This window comes from Muscardinus avellanarius, assembly GCF_963383645.1.
Source record: "Muscardinus avellanarius genome assembly, chromosome: 11".
In the NCBI taxonomy this organism is placed as follows: Eukaryota; Metazoa; Chordata; class Mammalia; order Rodentia; family Gliridae; genus Muscardinus; species Muscardinus avellanarius.
The window spans coordinates 91,110,056-91,130,235 of NC_137797.1; the positions used below are offsets into that span (position 1 = coordinate 91,110,056).

The 20,180-nt window shown below is 42.9% G+C and overlaps 1 protein-coding gene across 1 annotated transcript in view; it reads right to left on the reverse strand.

Annotated features, from left to right (window-relative positions):
- Positions 1-13,126: 13,126 nt before the first annotated feature.
- SSPN (sarcospan) overlaps positions 13,127-20,180 on the reverse strand; it is a gene marked incomplete at both ends in the record, with an annotated part of 43,489 nt that continues 36,435 nt past the window's right edge. The window contains one exon of the mRNA XM_080704944.1: positions 13,127-13,492. Within this exon, the coding sequence (XP_080561070.1) occupies positions 13,127-13,492 (366 nt within the window). The remainder of the gene's footprint in view (positions 13,493-20,180) is intronic.

Sequence of the window (20,180 nt, forward strand, 5' to 3'; positions counted from 1 at the left end):
TGCCAGAAAAGAGGTACAGGTCACCCCTAGGGGCCTGGTCAGCCATGATGTCCAGCAGAGGCCTTCAGGTCACTACTCGAGAGTCGCCTTCAGGACAATACTTGAGAGTAGCCCAAGCCAGTTGCCTTCAGGTGCAGGCTGCTTTCTTCCAGAGTCCTCACGATCTGCCAGAAGGGAATAGAGAAAAGTAGCCGAACACCCCATAGGGGCGGTCGGAACTCCAGGGTCCAGTAGCTGCCTTCAGGGTCACTACCCGAGTGTCACCCGAGCCAAGTGCCCATTAGTTGCAAACTACTTTCTCCCAGAGTCCACGCGATCTGCCAGAAAAGAGGTGCAGGTCACCCCTAGGGGCCTGGTCAGCCATGATGTCCAGCAGAGGCCTTCAGGTCACTACTCGAGAGTTGCCCGAGCCATGTGCCCTCAGATGCACTCTGCCTTCTCTCAGGGCCAACATGACCTGACCTGCGAGAGAGAGAGAGAACAGCTCCCCAAAGGGGGAGGGGGTCCCGAGTGGGAAGTCCCCCCTGCCCATTTCTTGATTGGGTTGTTTGTTTTGCTAGTGTAGAGTCTTTTGAGCTCTTTGTATATTCTGGATATTAGCCCCCTATCAGAATGGTGGCTGGTAAAGATCCTTTCCCATTCTGTAGGCTTCCTCTTTAGGTTATTGATAGTTTCCTTTGATGAGAAGAAACTTTTTAGTTTGATGCTATCCCACTTGTTTATTCTTGCTTTAATTTCCTGAGCTTTGGAGGTTTTGTTGAGAAAGTTACTGCCTGTGCCAATATGTTGTAGTGTTGAACCTATGCTCTCCTCTACTAACTTCACAGTCTCAGGTCTAATTTCTAAGTCTTTGATCCATCTTGCATTGATTCCTGTGTTTGGTGAGATATAGGGGTTTAGATTCATCTTTTTACAAATGGTTATCCAGTTCTCCCAGCACCACTTGTTGAAAAGGCTATCTTTTCTCCAGTGTATGTGTTTGGCCCCTTTGTCAGAGATTAATTGACTAAAGATGTGTGGGTTTGTTCATGTATCTTCTATTCTAATCCACTGGTCAGTATATCTGTTATTGTGCCAGTACCATGCTGTTTTTACTACTATTGCTCTATAGTATAGTTTGAAGACTGGGATTGGAATGCCTCCTGCATGTTTCTTATTGTTAAGAATTGCTTTGGCTATTCTAGGTCTTTTCTTTCTCCATATAAAGTTCATGATAGACACTTCACAAAAGAAGAGATACAAAGGGCCAATAGATACATGAAAATCTATTCTTCATCACTGGCCATCAGGGAGATGCAAATCAAAACTACACTGAGATTCCATCTAACCCCAGTCAGAGTAGCAAGCATAAAGAAATCAAACAACAAATGCTGGTGAGGATGTGGGGAAAGAGGAACTCTTTTACACTGTTGGTGGGAATGCAAACTAGTTCAGCCACTATGGAGATCTGTGTGGAGATTCCTAAGAAAGGTGGGAATAGATCCACCATATGATCCAGCTATACCACTCCGGGGTATCTTTCCAAAGGGGTTGAATTCAGAGAAATACAGCAATGTATGCATACCTATGTTCATAGCAGCACAATTTGTAATAGCCAAAATATGGAACCAACCCAGATCTCCATCAACAGATGAATGAATAGCAAAACTTTGGGAAATACACACAATGGAATTCTATTCAGCCATAAAGAAGAACAAAATTATATCATATGCAAGAAGATGGAAAGCCCTGGAGAGCATTATGTTAAGTGAGATCAGCCAAGCACAGAAGGAGAAGGTACATATGTTTCCTCTAATATGCCCAAACTAGGAAACACAGAGGATACCAGTGGGGCTCCAGATAATGGAGGGGAAATATCAGCAAAGTTTGAATGGAAAGATAGGAGAGGAGGAAGGCTGATCTTGATTAATGAGGGTCTACATCTGAATATGTGTAAAATTATGAATATGACATGGATAACCTAGACAACCATTGGTGAGAGGGGGGAAGGGAAAACGGGGGCGGGGGGGGAGAGGGCACCAAATACAGTTTAAATGTATACTATTTATGTTCAATAAAAAAATTGTTAAAAGAAAAAAAATTAAAAATAAAATAAAAATATTAAATTCCAAAAAATAAATAAAATAAAATAAATTAAATAAAAAATAAAAAATTTAAATAGGGTTGGGGATGTTGCCCCTGGGTTCAATCCTCAGTACCACAAAAATAAAATAATAAGATAAAATAAAGTTATTACATATGACCATTAATTCTTTACCAAAACCCTATTATTATCCTTCAGATGAGGCAACTGAGTCGCAGAGACACAAAGAAATTAGTTGGCTTGTCCGAGGCCACATTGAAATTCAAATCTAGCCATTTTTGTTCCAGAAATGTATTTGTCATGACCATAATATACGACCTCTCAAATTCATATACACCGTAAAGACCATATAGACATTCGTATAGACTCCAGAGCTTCTTTAAGTATTATTCAGGGATTTCTCAAGCCAAATTAAAGAGGACCACATGTGTGCATATTATTTTTATGTGTCAAAAATCTGTAGGCTATTCTTAAGGAATCTGTTTACCTTATATTTTCCTTTTGTCATTATGTTGAAGGGATAATTTATTGATGTTTCAACTCCATTCCTTTCTATACTCTCTTAACCTCTTCATTTTTTACTGAGTTAATTTTTTTTTCAAGCCAGAAGTGTTTGTAGGTATAAAGAGGTCAGAGGTCAAGCAAGGAGGGACAGAGACACCAGTAGACATTTCTGCTGGTTTGGTAAATTTTCATGATTTCCAGTTGTACGGATATTTTTCTTCTGATAGCTTTAGGATAGCATTTGAATAAGGCCATTGTAGAAAGTTATACACTGTTTTATCAATAATCTTTTGAGAAGATCATTTTCTCTCCTGCAAAATAGAGATTCTACAAGTCCCCTTGGTACTATCTTCCATAGCCCACATATTTATAGTTAGGAAATTCTTTCTAATGTCTATTCAAAATTCTTTTTTTCATAGCCATTTAGCTGTGAGGGGGGGAAAAAAGAACTTTTTGGGTGGAGCTGGGGTACTAGGGATTGAATCCTACATTCTCAGACCTATTTTATTTTGAAACAAGTTCTTACTAAATTGCTGACAGCCTCACTATGTTGCTGAGGCTGGCCTTGAACTTCTGATCCTTGAACCTATCTCAGCCTCCCAAGTACTGGGGTTGTTAGCATGTGCCACCACACCTAGCTTAGAAAATGGATTTGTAATAATGCTTCTATGAGCAGTGTTGCATACTGCCTTTGAGTTCTTGTGTTTGCAGTAAGAGTTGCCCCATCCATTTTTTTCTCTTTTGGATACAAGGGGTAGTCATATAAGATGGATTTTTCTTAAAATCCAATTTTATGGCCAGGTGTGATGGCATGCCACATGCCTGTAATCCCAGGACTTGGGAGGCAGCAACAGGAGGATCATAGGTTCGATACCAGCCTCAGCAACTTAGTGACATCCTGTTTATAAATAAATAAATAAATAAGCCTGAGATTATAGCTTGGAAATAGAATGACCCTGGGTTCAATCTTCAGCACACACACAAAAATAAGTAAAGTAGAATCTGATTTTCTCATCATAGGTGAACTTGAATTTCACCTTGTCTTGTAGAAATAGGAAATCAAAAGAAGATTTGTTTTCTACATTATTTCAAAATTGGTGGGGTTTTCAAATGACAGGATCTAAATATTTGCCCTGTACTGAAGACAAGTAGCTCCAACAAGAATCTTGGACCGACCCAAAGACCTGGTTCTTCAGAGATCCCTGGGCAAATCCCTGCCTTACAGCCAAAATGGAAAGTCCATCCTCCACTCAGCTTTTTGAAACTCAGTGGACCAACTGTGACGAGACCCGGGCCATAGGTGCACCCCAAACTCAGCCCAGTGAAGCTCCTTCCTTCTGAGCTTGGCAGCTGCCGTCCAACAATGCACACACTGAATGTGAACTGGTCCTCGATGTGGAGGCGTGTGGGAAGTTGGGAAGAGGGCCTGCTAAGACCCAGGGGGACGATCTCCTGCCTCGGCTCCTTGCTGCCCAGGTAGGTGTCACCAGGCAGTGAGAACAGCTGCCCTTCACCATGTCCAGGGACCCCTTCTGAAAGCTTTGCCAAGGACCGGCATGTCACCACGCCGGCGAGGAAGCGTGCCCCCTCCTGAACGTAGTTCTGTTGCGCTCCCAGGTGAGAAAATGTCTCTGGCAGAAAGAAAGAAGTAAGGGCCTGAAGAATCCTTGAAAGACCACGAGGCCCATGGGGAGGAGAGAGCAGGCTGCCCCTTCTGCTCGCCATTCCTCTCCCCAGGGCTGCTCCGGCAGCAGAACCAGATGGAAATGTCCCCTAACGCAGCGGGTTTTCTTCATCCCCGTCCACACTCCTGTCTTATATCGTGAGGCTCCTTGGCAACAACATGCAGAGGTTCTTTTCATTTTTAATTGAATCCTAAGAGGTATATATATTCTTTTTCCAGAGGTGCCAGCTTTAAGTAATTACTAGAATCCCCAACAGGGCTCATCAGAGATTCATAGAAAATAAAGATGGAGGAGAAGCGCTTACCCGGTGGGTTTCTGTCATTCTGCTAGGGGGCTCTTGCAATCCAGGGCAGAGAGCACAGTGCTTGTTGGCATTGAAGGCTATTAATAGGAGTCTTGAAATAAATCCTTGGCCCAGTGAGATAAGAGACACTGATTTCACTGCCTGGGTATCTCTCCTCTGATGATCAGACACCTCCCCTTTCATCAGCTGTTTATCAAAATCAGATTAGTAGAAGAATAATCAGATCAGAATTGTTTGGGCTTGCCTCAGTCTTGAATTACAAATGACTTTCATGTGCTGCCTGAGCTGAGCGCCGTGACCTATAGATGAACTAGCCTTTGTATCCCTGCACCTCTGCCGAGCTTAGAATTCCCCAGAGACCACAAAGCCTGAGGTCTCACTGGGGATCCTGTCGGGATAGGTGAGGGAGGCTGGTGGGGGCTGCGGGGCTCTGTGGGTAGTAGAGTCTATCTTTGTGATAAGTCATAAGTCACTAATGGGTTATTCTGAGCTCTCCCAAGCGGAAGACAATGGATCATTTAGTAGGCTGTGGAGTTACGTAAGATGTCTGTTTCCAAACAAAGAGAAGGCAGGACACCCAGCCAGAGGGCTGAGTCCAGGAGGCTGTGTGGTCTGGTGGTTCCAGGGAGAGACGTGGGGCCAGGGCTTCCTGGGTTCAGCTACCAGCCCGAGACTGACTCAGGGGGCGGACCAGAGCCAAGTCTCTTGGCTTGAGGCAGATAGACTGTAAAACCAGGAGACAAAACCGCAGGTCTGTGCTCAAGGACTCAGGGGAAAAACACATTTTAGAAATTTTAAATTAAAAAGAAAGAAAAGATCACCCTGTTAAGTTACAATTGGGGATTTTTTTTTTTCCCAACAAGAAACTGGCATTTTTTTTCTACGTATTGGCCACACATCCTCCTCTGGGCAGCAGTGAAGCCGAGCCAACATCTGAGGGTGTTCTGTGTAGGATGAATAGAGAAGCCCGGGGGTCTGAGCAGAGTCAGTCAACCTTGGAGAGCTGTCACGAGTACAGCTCAGGGCACCGGGTGCTGGGGGCAGAGAAGTTCTGCATGAATTCTCCCCTTCTCCTCATCTTGTCTTCCACAGGAAAATGTCCGCTGAAGCTGTGGAAGGGAAAAATCCCTTCCCTCTGACTTTCTGGCTGCCTCTCTTCAACCAGTCTGAGCAGAGGTTTGCTCAAATGTGACCAGCAGCCTGCGTGGCTGCCGATGCAGAGCAGAGCTGAGGCTGATGGGAGAGGGTCTTCAAGTGCCCCTGCTCTATTGCTCTGCGATCGTCCTGGCCAGACAGAGCAAGTGGCTCTGTTAGGCAGGTCTCTACTGGATTTCTCTGGATCTGAAACAGGTTTGCTGATCTTTAGAAACAGCCTAGTAAAGTGAAACCAATATTTACAGGGATGTCTGTATTAACCACTAGCATTTGAGAGCTTAGTAGAGTCTCAAAAAAATGGGATAGAGGAAGGAAGGGCAGATTTGCTGTGGAATGGGTGAGGGGTCTCTTCTTCTCAAGAGTAGAGAGAACCCAAGAGAGGAAAAAGAAAACCAGATGCGGAGGTCCCTGTCTTGGTAGTTTTCCCGGAGCTGTCTGGAACAACCTTTAAAGTCAGGTGGTGGGTGGGTGTGAGGGTTGCATCAGAATCCAACCCGAGTCAAGCCAAATGGAATCCGGGTTTGCACTTGTGGTCACCTCATCCAGCCCCAAATATGCTCCTGATGTCATGCCCGAGCGCCTGCTCCCAGCCATTGGTTAAACAGCCGAGCTCATGTCTCGTCCTGAACATCCCTTATTAAGAGGAAGCAAGTCCTTTCTCTTTTTGAAATTGTATACCATCCTTTGTCATTTTATTGCAATTCAAGAGGGGAAAAATTAATGAAAGATTAAAGTCATATGAGGTAAAGCTATCTGAGGGAACATGGCCTATTTGGTGAGAGTACCTGAAGTCTAGCCCCGGGGAAAGAGAATTTAAAATAACCCACTGAGGTCCGTGATGGTTGTAATGGCACACTTTTCATTCTGGCTTCTCTGTTTTTGACGATTCACTGTGGCTGGCACATCACTTTCAGGCCTTTCCTGGGACACTGATGGCCTAATAGTTGTGTGTTTAGCACAATGGAGGAGACCAATTGGGAGTGGATTTCACAAGATTGCATCCATCTTCTCTGGTCACAGTGCCCCTGTCCCTCAGGGTCCTTGAGTCATCCTCTCGCTCTCTACAATCATCGCTGGTCAGGCAGAGATAACACAGTGAGAGTTTCTGGAGAGAAGGGGATGAGGAGAAAGTCAGAGTAAAGAGGGCAATCTGCCCAGCGAGGGGTCGTCCGAAGTCTTCACGTTCAGGACTCCAAAGTACGCACTGACCTCTTGTGCTTCAGTCCTCTGTTGGGGGTACCCAAGTCTCTTTCACAATTCCTGGAAGCATTAGGCAGGCCCTGTTCCACCTCGGGGTCCTTGTCTTTCTCTAAAACACGTTCCCATGTGGAAGAGGAATGACTAGCGTGTGTCCCACACGTGAGACTGCAGGCCTCCTGTCCCCCTCCATGGCCAGAGGGGCATGTAAAACCAAAGACTTTGTATTTTTTTAAAATCTTTGTTCTTGGAATTAGTGCTATAATATCTGCTTTTTTAAAAAAAAACACAGATGAATAATATCTTTTACATCCCTTTGATTAAAGAGTCTTTCCCAAACAAAAAGACATCCCCAAAGAAAAACGACTACCTCGAAGTATCCATGCTTTAGAAGGGACAATAAATATACATAGTATTAGTTGAACAAAATGAAAGAATAAATTGTCTCTTAGCTGTCATCTCCATGGGAGTTTTATTTTCACTCATGATTTTAATTTTAAAAATGCAATGTAATACCTAATATTAGTCCTATAATATACTTTATAAAAACTAACTTATAAAACATGAATATGTCCAATGAAAAAGATACAATAATTTATCATAATCTATTAAGATGGACAGGTTCTATCAAGAGAAAAAGTATATTCCCAGCTATATAGTTTCAATAATTAAATTGGCCACATATTGCCCTCTTAGCACAGTAGGCAGTGCATCAGTCTCATAAATTGGCCACAAATTTAAACATTCATGTTAGAGCTAGTTGTGGTGGCGCACACTTGTAATCCCAGTAATTGGGATGGTGAATCAGGAGGAGCATGGGTTTGAGGCCAGCCTCAGCAACTTAGACCCTGTTTCCAAAGGGGGAAAAAAAAAGACAAAAATTCATGTTAATTTTGTCATATCCAGCCTGGAGAATGAAGTCCCATTTGGTGTTTCCTGACTAGACTCAAAAGTAAAGCTCTTATGACTCTTGAGTGAGAATCAGTGACCCAGAAACCAGCTTGATGGCTGGTTTTCAAATACATGAGGGAGCATACACTTGACCCTAGCATATAGCAGACTGATACTATGCAAAAGCTCAATAAAGACTCATTTTAAGAAGCTGGGATGAAACATGTTTCTGTCACACTGTTGGGAGCAGGGTGAGTAACTAGAGCGATGTCTCAGGTTTTCCTTCTACCTGGGAGAAGAACTGAGAGAAGAGGAACACATTAAAAAATGTCCACACAGGGAAACCAAGAAGTAGGGATCCAGCCAGCACAAAAAAACTGTGCACCCTGGTCAATGAAAGTTGGTCCTATTTTATTTTAAAAGCAGAATTTCTGTCTGAGACCCATTTAGTCATCTTTCTGGTTTACAAAAAGAACATCGTCAAAGGGGACAGCAAAACAGAGCTGCTTTTCTAGTTTAGTGTGAGAAGTGTCACGGGCTACATCGAATCAGCTACAGAAAAAATAAACCAAATGTGTACTTGGCGCTCTCTGCGAGCCCATCTATTTGCTAAGTGCTATTTCATTTAGCCTTCCCCATGCTGCTCCGAGGCAGTTCGATTTTTGTCTATTTTACATAAGAGGAAACTTAAAAAAAAAAAACAACAAATTGCTTTTCCAAAGTCACGCTGCCAATAAATGGCAGACAGACTTCCCAGCCTGGGACCAACAGCCTTACCATGAAGACCAGCAAGTCCACTCAGGGTGTCCTGAACTGTTACCCCTTTCTTTTTTTTGCATTATACAGGCTTTTCTAACAACAAGAACCGCTGCATCTTACATTATAATTAACTCTTCAAATTGCCTCAGAGTTGGTAAGAGGGAGTTCTTGGACTTGAAATGGAAAAGGCCAAATGGGCCACGTGTACCCCACACTTTGTGTTTGTTTGTTTTTGTTTTTTGTGGTATTGAGGGTTGAACCCAGGGACATTCAACCCCAGCCCTGATTTATTTATTTATTTATTTATTTATTTATTTATTTATTTATTTATTTTGAAATAGGGTCTCGCTAAATTGCCAAGACCGACTTCAAATCTACAGTCCTCCTGTCTCACTCTCCCAAGTACTGGGATCACTGGCATGTGCCACCACACCTCACATGAATCCCATCCTTTAGGCCACACTTTATTCGAATTAACTGGTACAAATTAAGAATCAACATTACAAGTCCCTTTCAAAAGAATTTTTCTAGTTCAGACTCTGCCTGGGGAGTAATTACTACTTTGACTTCTATGATATAGGCAGAGTGCCCAGACAGGGAAAAGTCCTGGGACAGAGTCAAAATGATTCGGTTCTTTTCTATTCCTTATCCAGATTTTTAAAGTAAACACTAACCTGATTTTGTGTCACTTTAAAGCATATCTCAATGCAGCATTTACAGAGATTATGAAAATTTTATTAATAAAGCCTGCATTATACACACTCCTTTTAAAAACAGGCACCTCTACCACGTAGAAGCACTTCATAATCTACACACTATTTGTTCGAGGCCAGAAGAATCAGACCACAACACCAATGCACAGACCAATATTCTTGAAGGGGGATAATCATTCGAGATAATAAAGTACTAGAAAATGAGAAGAAACAAACGAAGGTATCCATTTCAAGGGCCCAACCACTAAGTTTTCATCCAAATGAAAATTCTCACCACAAATCAATATATTTGGCAATCACATGTCTTGAAAAGACAGAGTACATCTAAAATCATGATAGAGTTTTTTAAGTGTAAGAAGAACTGTCAGCCAGCAGATCAACAGAAATGTATGTCCACAGAGCGGTGAGTCAGAGATAAACACTAGAAAACATAAAGGTAAGTTTTTTGCACAGAAATGACTACATTTGCAGGGTAGGGCAGTTTTTTTGTTTTTCATTATTTTCCAGTAACCCTTTCCCACGGCTGTCCCTCAGAATCTCCCTTGAATATCCTGTACCCTAGCCTTTACTACAATTTCTTAAATGTGTTCCAGATACTGCACGTGAGAAGGAAAGTACAAGAATGTTAAAAGAGCTTCATGTCTTGGACAGGAGCAGAAAACACATATATAATGAATTTTCCCAGCCAGAACCACATAGTGATGCGTGCAGCTGGAAACCCCATAGAAGACATCATCCGCACTTTTAATCCAAAGAGGGGGAGAAGTTGGGCCTGTTACTTGACTATAGTTCCCAGGGCCCCCGGTATAGCTGTATTTTTAGGCTTGGCTCCAAGGCACTGCCTACGCAAGTTTGGATGGAGCCAGGGAGGCACAGATGGTGATCACGTGAGGCACAGACCGATCGAGTGGGCTCCCTTACGACGTCTGTGCATCTAGGCTGCTGTATTCCTCCTATTTCAAGTCCTGCCAAGTCCTGGCTGTTCCCCTTCTCTCCAAAGTCTTGATTCATTGAATTCTCCTGAAGGAGGTGAGAAAGGAAGAGGATTGCACAAATCTTACTGTTCCGTGGTTTAGGAGTGACAGTCACCATGTTGGCTCTCTGTCAGATTTTCAGTGTAACACTTTGCTAAGTGTAAAGCTGCCTATCTGTTCCTTTTTTGCTGCCCTTATTGTAACTTCAATATTTGCAAAACATAACATCAAAATACTTCAAATCCAGCCCAAAGCAGTTGGTTGTTCATGCAACACAAGTCTTATACACATCAATATACAATGAGCTCTCCATAAAGGAATCTTTTCTTTCTTTTTTCATTTTTTCCCTTTTTATTGACAATTTTTTTTCTCTTTGGGAATTTAAGAATGCTTCGATCACACAATAGCAAAGTCATATATATGCATGGAATAATTCATATATATGTATATATATATATAAAATCAAACTTATTATCACATCAACTTTTATTGGTTGCATATTTTATTTCTAGAAAGAAGGCATACAAGCTAAAGTTATTCTACCATTTGAAATATCCAGTAAATCATTTGCAAAGCATAGGGCACCTTCATGATGTGGAGAATCTGAATTTTTTCAATAAAAAAACCTATAGTGTTTACTATCAAAATTTGCCGAAGGCATTTAGGGTGTGCTTCCAGTAGTGCCTGACTCCTGGTAATGAAAATTAAAACACGGCCTTCTTACTCTTTCAAGGACAACCTATAATACTCCAGATTCTCCTTTTTTTTTTTTTCTTCACGTAGAAAATGATCATACACAAAAATGGACTTGGTTACTGGGATTTTTCTTAACAGCGCACACAGCATTTCTCGGGTTATCACCAGGAGGCTTGGTGTTCTGTGAGAGTGGCTTTTGTGTATGATTGATCCTGCTCCGCTATTATCCAGGACGTTCTCCAACGGTCCTCTCTGGCCTGAGCTAGTATGTAGAAAGGCCATCTGTAAGGGAAGTCAAAATCTTTTAGCCCCCATTAATCAAGTGTCTCATCTGGAGGACCCCAAAGTATGTTTGCAGTCCTCCAGCTTACTGTCTTAACATTGTCCTTTTTATTTAGATATGCATATTGTGCAGAAATTGATATTATCACAATCAGTGGAATAATTCATCTGTTTTCAAAGAACGTATTTTCCCTTTAGGTTGAATTTTTTGTGATTAGTAAAGTATATCAGTAGACAAGGCAGAGAGGCAAACTCATCTCAAACTTGTCTCAAAGTTCTGTTTTCAACAGAGTACACTCATAGAGAAAGTGCCTGATAGCGTGTAGCGTGTAGGCCGAGTGAATTTTCATGTCTAGCTCTTTCCTTAAAACATGGGTATTATTCAGAATTTAATAACAGTCACAGAGAAAAGCTCCCCACCACAGGGCACTTGCATGCTTAGTCACAAACACTAGTCAAAACAGAACCTGGGATGGTGGCATGTGTCTGCAGGAGGGTCACTTGGGCCCAGGAATTTAAGAGTAGCCTGGCCGATATAGTAAGACATCGTCTCAAAAGTAAAACAAAACTAGCTCCAAATTAATGGACAAATTTCTCAAACAATTGCTTCAAATCATCATTTTGAGTCTCTAGGAAGACTCTGCATACAAACCAATAACAGAATTAGGTATCAATATAATTCATCCATTTTATGAATAGAGCTCATCAGCAGTATCTGTTCTTCCTCTTAGTTGCCAACTAAGTATTAATAAACTTTTTTTTTCTTTTCTCATAATGCTTGGCTTCCAGATAAAAAGATCTTCAGATTTCTCCTCTTGTAAGGCTAATTTCTCTTCACACCGACAGTGCTCTCTAAGTGCGCCGGAGCTCATTAAATAGACTTCTGAGCACAATTATAATTAACAATTAGCTAGAAATTAGTTTTAACGATTTGTTTTAGATGATAGAATAGAAGCATAATGTAATTATTTTTAAACCTTCTCCATCATTAAGAACACAACTCTCACCACCTTTCAGTGAGTGAGAAGCCGACAGCCATTGAATGCATGGAGAAAGTCATCTGCTCCCAGAGCCGACTGTGGGAGCTGAGGAAGCGCTGCCCCCGCCCAGGTGTTTACAATTCTTTAGCCTTTTGCAAAGTCTCTTCTTTTTCTACTCTTCTTTTTAAACCTGTTTCACACTTTGGAGACATCTCTACCAAGTGAAAATAAAGAGGTTCAACTCTTCCCCTCGCCTGGCCTTTCTCCAAGACACCGTGGGGATCATGGCAGTAGGTGAGAGGGAGCAGAAGACACTACACAATCCAGCAAGAGGACCTGAAATGGCAATTGGCATCACCCGGCTGGACTAGCAGGAAAGAAGGTTATGTAAGTAATGGATAAAACAAGTGTTAGGGATAAACTCCAGACTTTTAACGACAGACCTGTGTCATTCTTTCCCTGTTTAGTGTTCTTTTAACTTTGTATAGTTCCCAAATCAACTTGGATCTCAGTTTCCTTACACAATTTTAAAAATAAAATAGAAACCTGAAAAATGCTCTTTTTTTTCTTGGAAAAAAATATAAAAATATTCATTTAGAGTGATGAGCAGTTTTTATTGTCAAAAGTTTTCATTTTTCATCTGGGTGCAGTGGCATGTGCTTATAATCCCAGTACTTGGGAGGCTGGAATGGGAGGATCACAGTTTTCAAGGTCAGCCTCATCAACATTAGTAAGACCCTGTTTCCAAATATAAAGAGTTAGAGATGTAGCTCAGAGGTAGAATGCCTCTGGGTTCAAATCCTAGTGCCAAAAAAAAAATTTTTTTTTTCTTCCTTTTAAAGAAAAATTTTCCACCTCCGCTAGTCAGTGTATTGATTTTTCTCCCACCTCTGGGCAAAGCTGTTAGAACTTTTGCTGCGGGCCTTCAGAAGTAGCTAGGGAGTACATCCTGACACCCACATAAAATACCTGGTACCTATGCTTCCACATCACAAAGCAGGCCAACAAGCACACCAGGCCACAGACCAAGTTAAGGACCATCTGGACGATTAGGAACACTTTGAAAGTGCCAGTGACACTGGCACAGTCAGTCACATCCCGGTAGACAAAGGTCCTGCTGAGTGGCTCCGAGGAGGGCAGCTTGCATTGGCAGGCATCAGGGGCGGTCTCGCAGGTCAGCTGTGCAAGCTGTGAATAGTGGTGGGCGGCAAAGGCGGCGGCCAGCACGCAGACCATCAGGCCCAGGGCACTCAGCAGAAAGTACAAGAGCTGGGGAAAAGCACAGAGAACCTCGCTGGTTACAAGGAACTGCGGTGGTGACTATTTACACAGCTAATTAACACACACTGTTCTTTTTCTTCTCTCTCAGGAAGTTCTCCAGTGAAAGGGCTGACTCTCGGGAACACAGCATCGAAACCCAAGGCATCAAAAACACTTCGTGTTTATTCATCAGCCAGTGGTGCTTCTACCCTGATCGCGTTTCCATTTGCCATACAGAATCACGCCAGCTGTGCGGGCTCGATTGTGGGATGTCTGGGGGAGCAAGCAGTTTAAATGAATCCCAGACAAGATTGCCATTCCTGGGTGATAGAGTGCTTATTTTGAAATTGAGAACTGCTAACGGGGTGAGGAATTAAAATGCAGGTTTCTGGAATGCCAACATGGCATGGGCTAAAATTATCAGTAACTAATCAACTATCAATACAGGCTGGTGAGAAAAGACTATGTATGTAGTGGTTGCCACACTGCGTCTCTAAGTGCCAGGAGCCCCAGAAAGAGGTTACTGGGAGAAGTAAACTATGGTTCTGGCAGGCAGCTGACTTGATGTCAGCTACAACACCCAAGTTTGACCATAACCATGTAGATTCTGTGCTCCTCAACCACCAGGGCTCTGACCCCCACAGACCTGCACCTTGACCTTGGGATTGGAAACGCCTAAAGTTCTAATCCTGTGAAAAAAGACCATGCAATCTCTAAACAATAAAAGCATTTAGAGCTGGGCATGGTGGTGCACGCTTGTAATCCGAGCATTCAGGAAGCTGAGACAGGAGGATCCAGGTTCACAGACAGCCTCAGCTACTTAGTGAGGCCCTTTGCAACTCAGTGAGACCCTGTTTCAAAATAAAGAATAAAAAACAGGGCTGAGGGTGTAGCTCAGAGGTAGAATGCCCCTGGGTTCCATTCCCAGTGCTACAAAAAAAAATTTTTTTTAATATTTAAAAGGCATTTAGCTTGCTGAAATATTTTGACCCAAAATTGTAGGTATTCATTAGCATGCCCATAATAAAAATCTGTTGTACAGAACAAGAAATGCTCTTGTGATTAGACTCACTTACTGGAAACATTTCTCTTGGTGGGCCGTCTGTTGAGGGTCTAGATGAGACTTAGGCTCTCCTAACCTGGGAACGAGTGTCTGTAGCTAATAGTACACAATTTTTGTTCCTACAGTCAAAAGTTGTTCTTTACACCCGGCGTGGTGGCTTGTAATCCCCACGCTTGGGAGGTGGAGACAGGAGGATCGCACAGGTTCAAAGCTAGCCATGCTGGCTTAAGAGACCCTGTTTCCAAATTAAAAAAAAAAAAAGTATAAAATAGGTCTGGGAGTGTAGCTGGAGGTAGAAGGGTTCCCGGGAATTCCAGTACCACCAAAAAAAAAAAAGAAGTTGTTCTTTACAGGGAGCGATTCTGCTCAACATGCACTCCTCAAAGTGAGACTAGCTCCAAGCATCTCCGGCTTTGCATTAAAGAAATTTGATAAAGATTATGCCCTCCTCTTACCTTCCATTATAAAATAAAAATGAAAATTATAAGATAAAACAAAAGTCTAAATAAAAGCTATAAAAGTGTATGAAAATTCTGCTATGGAATGACCATCCACACCGCGACAATTTCAAGTGTTTTCAAGTCTTAAATATAGAATACTTTTTTTTGGCATTAGGTATTGAATTCAGAGGCATTCTACCTCTGAGTTACACCTCCATCCCTATTTTATTTTCTCTTTGGAAAAAGAATCTTGTTAAGTTGGTGAAGGCTGTTCACCAACTAGCCAAGTTGCTGAGGCTGACCTCGAACCTGTGATTCTCCTGTCTCAGCCTCCCAAGAACTGTGATTAGAGTATGCGCCACCACGTCCGACTTAAATACAGAATAATTTTTAATTTAAGGTGTGTAATTTTTAATATAAGGCATATGCCCACATGCACACACATGTGTGTGAGTGCAAGCAGCTGCTCCAGCCCTAAGTGTGGGATTCCAGTTTGCCTCTAAGGGAATCCATTCAAGATTACATACAACTTGGCTGTATATCTGAGGTTACTAGAACAAACTGGAGCTGTTAACACCATTTTTGTCTTAATATGCCTTAATGTCTTAACCAAGGAGTGCACAAATTCTTTGAATCAAATTCTTTGAATTCTTTGAATCTTTTAATCAAAGATATCTTTTCAAGTATTCAAATGGTTGTCAAGTGTAACCCAAGTACCTTCATCTGTGAAAGTCTTATCTTAAATCTCATAGAGTTAACAAGGATAATTTACGTTCACCGTGTTCAGTATTCCTTGGAGGAAGGGAACCAGATAAATAAAAAGTGATTGTTATAAAATTAAAAAGGAAATATTTAATTTATGATATGTCCTTTGTATGTGAAGTGACTAGATTGTATGCAAAATGGAATGCTTAAAGATATGAGATTATTGTGTATGGTTAATGGGATAGAATGCTTGAAATGTTCTGGGTTCTGAAACATTCAGGCCTAATGATTGTTTTTCTCTTTTCTTTCCTTCTTTCTTTCTTTTTCTTATCTTTTTTTTTTTTTTTTTTTTTTTTGCAACTGGGGATGGAACCTAGGGACATTCTACTTCTGAGCTACATCCCCAGCCCTATTTTTTTATTCTTTATTTTGAAACAGGGTCTTACTGAGTTGCGAAGGGCCTTAGTAAGTAGCTGAGGCTGTCCTCGAACCGTGATCGTCCTGTCTCAGGCTCCCAAATGCTGGAATTACAAGCGTGCACCATCACGCCTGGCTCCCTTTTTTATTTTTAATTTTTTTGGGGTGTGGGGTACTGGGGGTAGAACCCAGGGGCTTTTGTACTTCTGGCCTATACTCCCAGACTTATTTTATACTTTATTTGGAAACAGGGTCTCACTAAGTTGCTGAGAGCTTTATTAAGTAGCCGAGGCTGGCTTCGAACCTGTGCCATCCTCCCAAGCGCTGAGATTACAAGCGTGCGCCACCACGCTGGGCGCCTGTATTTTTTATTTTGAAGCCGGGCCTTACTAAGCTGCTGACACTGGCCTCTGAGCCTTCAATTCTCCTGTCTCGACCTCCCAAGTAAATACTGACATTACAGGTGAGCACTACCGCTTCTGGCTTTGATGACTGACTTCAGATACTTGGGCCAAGAGCCAAATTGTGCTGTCTGTGTCGTGGTGTGTGTGTGTGTGTGTGTGTGTGTGTGTGTGTGTGTGTGTGTGTGTGTGTGTGTGCATGCACGCGCCTGCGCCATTGCAGCTGTTTCTGGGAACCACATACTCTGGGAACCTTAGTGCAGTGTCAGGAGGGACAGGGAAAGCCGAGTTAAAGTGATAGTTACCCCTGAGGTAGTGAGCTGCTGGTAGAAGGCCCCAAAATGGAGTTTTCTTTACACATTTTATTGTCTTTAATGAATGGAACTGAGAGGTCTTGTAATCACTTTCCTATCCTCAAAACACACACACACACACACACACACACACACACACACACACACACACACACACCACCCTTATATGCAGATTTCTATAATATTCACTGGAAGCAAAAATCCATTTGCTAAAAATGGGAACTTTGACTTTTTAAAAGAAGGGTTTTTGCTCAAAAATCAAAAGACTTGCCCGACATCATTTAATAAATGCATAGCAATACCGCGGGAGGGTTAAACACATGAACCAGAATGTCAGGGTTAGAACTTGGTTCTCCCCTCCCTCGCTACTCTCTTTGGGCAAATTAATCAATCATCTGTCTTTCTTCAACTATAAACCTGGAGTGAAGATCATAATAGCACCGACTTCACAGGATTATTATAAAGATCTGAAGAGTCATGCTTGTAAAGGGCTTTGAACAGTGAATGGTCAGAGCAACGCTAAGTATTTGTGATACAAATAGGCAAATTCATGGAACAGGAGAGGGCTGCCAGTCCTCGGGGCTGAACATACCAACTTCAGACTGCCTTATTCTCTGTCATGTGGGAGTAACAATGCATAGCTGGCTTGTAGGGGGGATGTAAACATTTATACAAACACGGTAACCGCTCAATTTTAACTGAGACTCTTAAAATGCTAGAAGCCAGCGATTGCACAAAGAAAAGCCACGCTCCTTTGAATAGGAGCAAATTCACATGGGCGCACATTTCACACACGTAGCGACTCTGCGTCTCCCTCCCGGGAAAGCATCACCAAACAGCATGAAGCCACGGAATCAGGTTTCTTATCCATTTTAGGTCGTAAATATACACTGGATCCCCCGAAGCCTGTGGGCTACATCAGCAGCAGCCATTACAGCCATCCGCAGCAACCAGCTTCTGGGTTAGAATCCACGATTTAAAATCAAGCGGCTTGTTTTACCTAGGCGGCACGAATAAGCTCTCAGCCAAGTGCGTGGGGTGACCTTGGGCGCCCAGCCCCGCGGGGCCTGCGGTGTCTGCAGCCGGCTGCGGGGCGCGGGCCGCGCACTTATGTAACCCGGGCGCGTCTCCGCAAGCCCCCCCCTCCCCCGCCCGCAGCCTCCCTCCAGCTGGTACCCAGCGCCTGGCAGGAGGTGGCTGCTTCAATCTAATTACCTTCCCGGTGGCCTGGGTGGGAAGGGCCCCGCGCCGCGCCGCGCAGGGGAGGCTGCCCTGGGGATGGGCACCGGGGATGTGCCCGCAAGCACGTGAACCCGCCACGATTCCGAAAATCCAGGTGAGCCCCGAGAAAGCGGGGCCGTGGGGCCAAGCAGGAGGCGCCATCCACAGCCCAAAGACCCGCCATGCCCAGGGACGGAGGCCAGGGAAAAAGAAGGAAAGGTGACTTGGCGGGCCTGCCCAAAGAAGTGTGGTGTGTGTGTGTGTGTGTGTGTGTGTGTGTGTGTGTGTGTGTACGCAATCTACAAAGAGGCTGTCCTGGAGACATGATTGCTTGCCCTGGCGATCTATCTGGGTGTATCTGTCTGGGTTCTCAACAGAAGTAAATAGACTTCTCAGACAAAGCTTATTAACCCGTTAAGCCCCAAGTTGTCAATTCCGCGAACACTAGAACTACCCAGATATTATTTCAAAGTAGTCAGGTGGGGTGATGTACAGCTGTAATCCTAGTACTTGGGAGGCTGAGACAGAAGGATCTCGGGTTCACAGCCAGCCTCTGCAGTTTGCAAACTCCGAGCAACTTAGCCTGTTTCAAAATAAAAAATTTGCCCTTTTTCAAAATAAAATAATAAAAAAATAAAGCCAGGCAAGATGACCCACACTTGTAATCCTAGGACTTGGAAGGCTGAGACAGGAAGAGTACACGTTTGAAACCAGCCTCAACAATTTAACGAGGCCCTCCACAACTTTTAGTGAGACCCTGTTTCAAAATAAAAAATAAAATGGGACTGGGCATGTAGTAGCTCAGAGGTAGAACAACCCTGGATACAATCCCTATAGTAACACACACACGCGCGCGCGCACACACACACACACACCAAATATATATATTACAAACGCATATATATATACCTAAGTATAATTTTAAAGTTACTATAAGTGCTGTATTTGTTGCTCAATTTAAGTTTTTATAGGCATTCCACATCTGAATCTATAGAACACAGTGGGTTTTGCCAGGGTGCCGATATTGGGTGCTGACATGCATTTATGCTGGTGGGAAGCATTTTAGGAAAATGCCAGTCACTCCCACCTCCTCCTGGAATGAGGAGAAGCCCAGAGGAGTCCACTGAACCCTAGTGGGCCTCTGGAAAACCTGCAGACTGGCTGAAGCTCATTCTGACCTGAAGACACTAGAGAGAGAACCTTAGATTGCTGGCAGCAACCATCACTAAAGGTCACATTCAGGGGAAGAGAAAAGTGTCTCCGTATTTGTCAACGTCTGTCACAGGTGAAAAAATAGGCAGCTAATGAGATCTTCCTAGTGGGAAATTCTCCACCTGGCTGACATTGGCAGTGACTTTTTCTCTTTCTTTTCTCTTTTTCTCCTCACTCCGTGTTTTAACTAAGAAGCGGATGTTGAGATGCCTTTGGGGTCTCTCTGGGAGTGAGGCATTTGCTTCTGCTGGTTTGGGGGATCTTCTGGGGTGGAGTAAAGGATGAATGCATTTCACATAAATTGATTAAAATCTAGTTTAAAGTGGTTTTACCTAGTGAATGAAGTTCCCGTGTTTAGTAGGCTTTTTAAAAATTTATCCTCCCTTCCTACCTCCTTCCTTCCCTCCTTCCTTTTTAAACCAACCTTTCTTCCTTCCTTCCATCATCAGGCCCTATTTGTTAGTCAGACCTCGACAAAAATATTAAACATGAACTGCTGTCTCCGATCTATTTGGCCTTGTTCTTTTAAGGAAAGTCCTCAGACAGAAAAAGTAAAAATTTCAAATGTAAGTATATGGACCAAAATAATGTTAACCCAGGCAACTTTTTAAAAACAGCATCAAGCCGGGTGTGGTGGCGCACGCTTATAATCCCAGTACTTAGGAGGCTGAGACAGGAGGATCGCGCAGGTTCGAAACCAGCCGCTACTTAATAAGGCTCTCAGCAACTTAGTGAGACCCTGTTTCAAAATAAAACACAAAATGAGTCTGGGGGTATAGCCCAGAGGTAGAAGGCCTCCTGAGTTCCATCCCCAGTACCACAAAATAAAATAAAATAAAAAGAGCATCTCTTATTTGTAATTACAAAAGTGTTATTTCATCACTGTAGAACACTTAAAATTAGAGAAAAGCTATGAAATGTTGC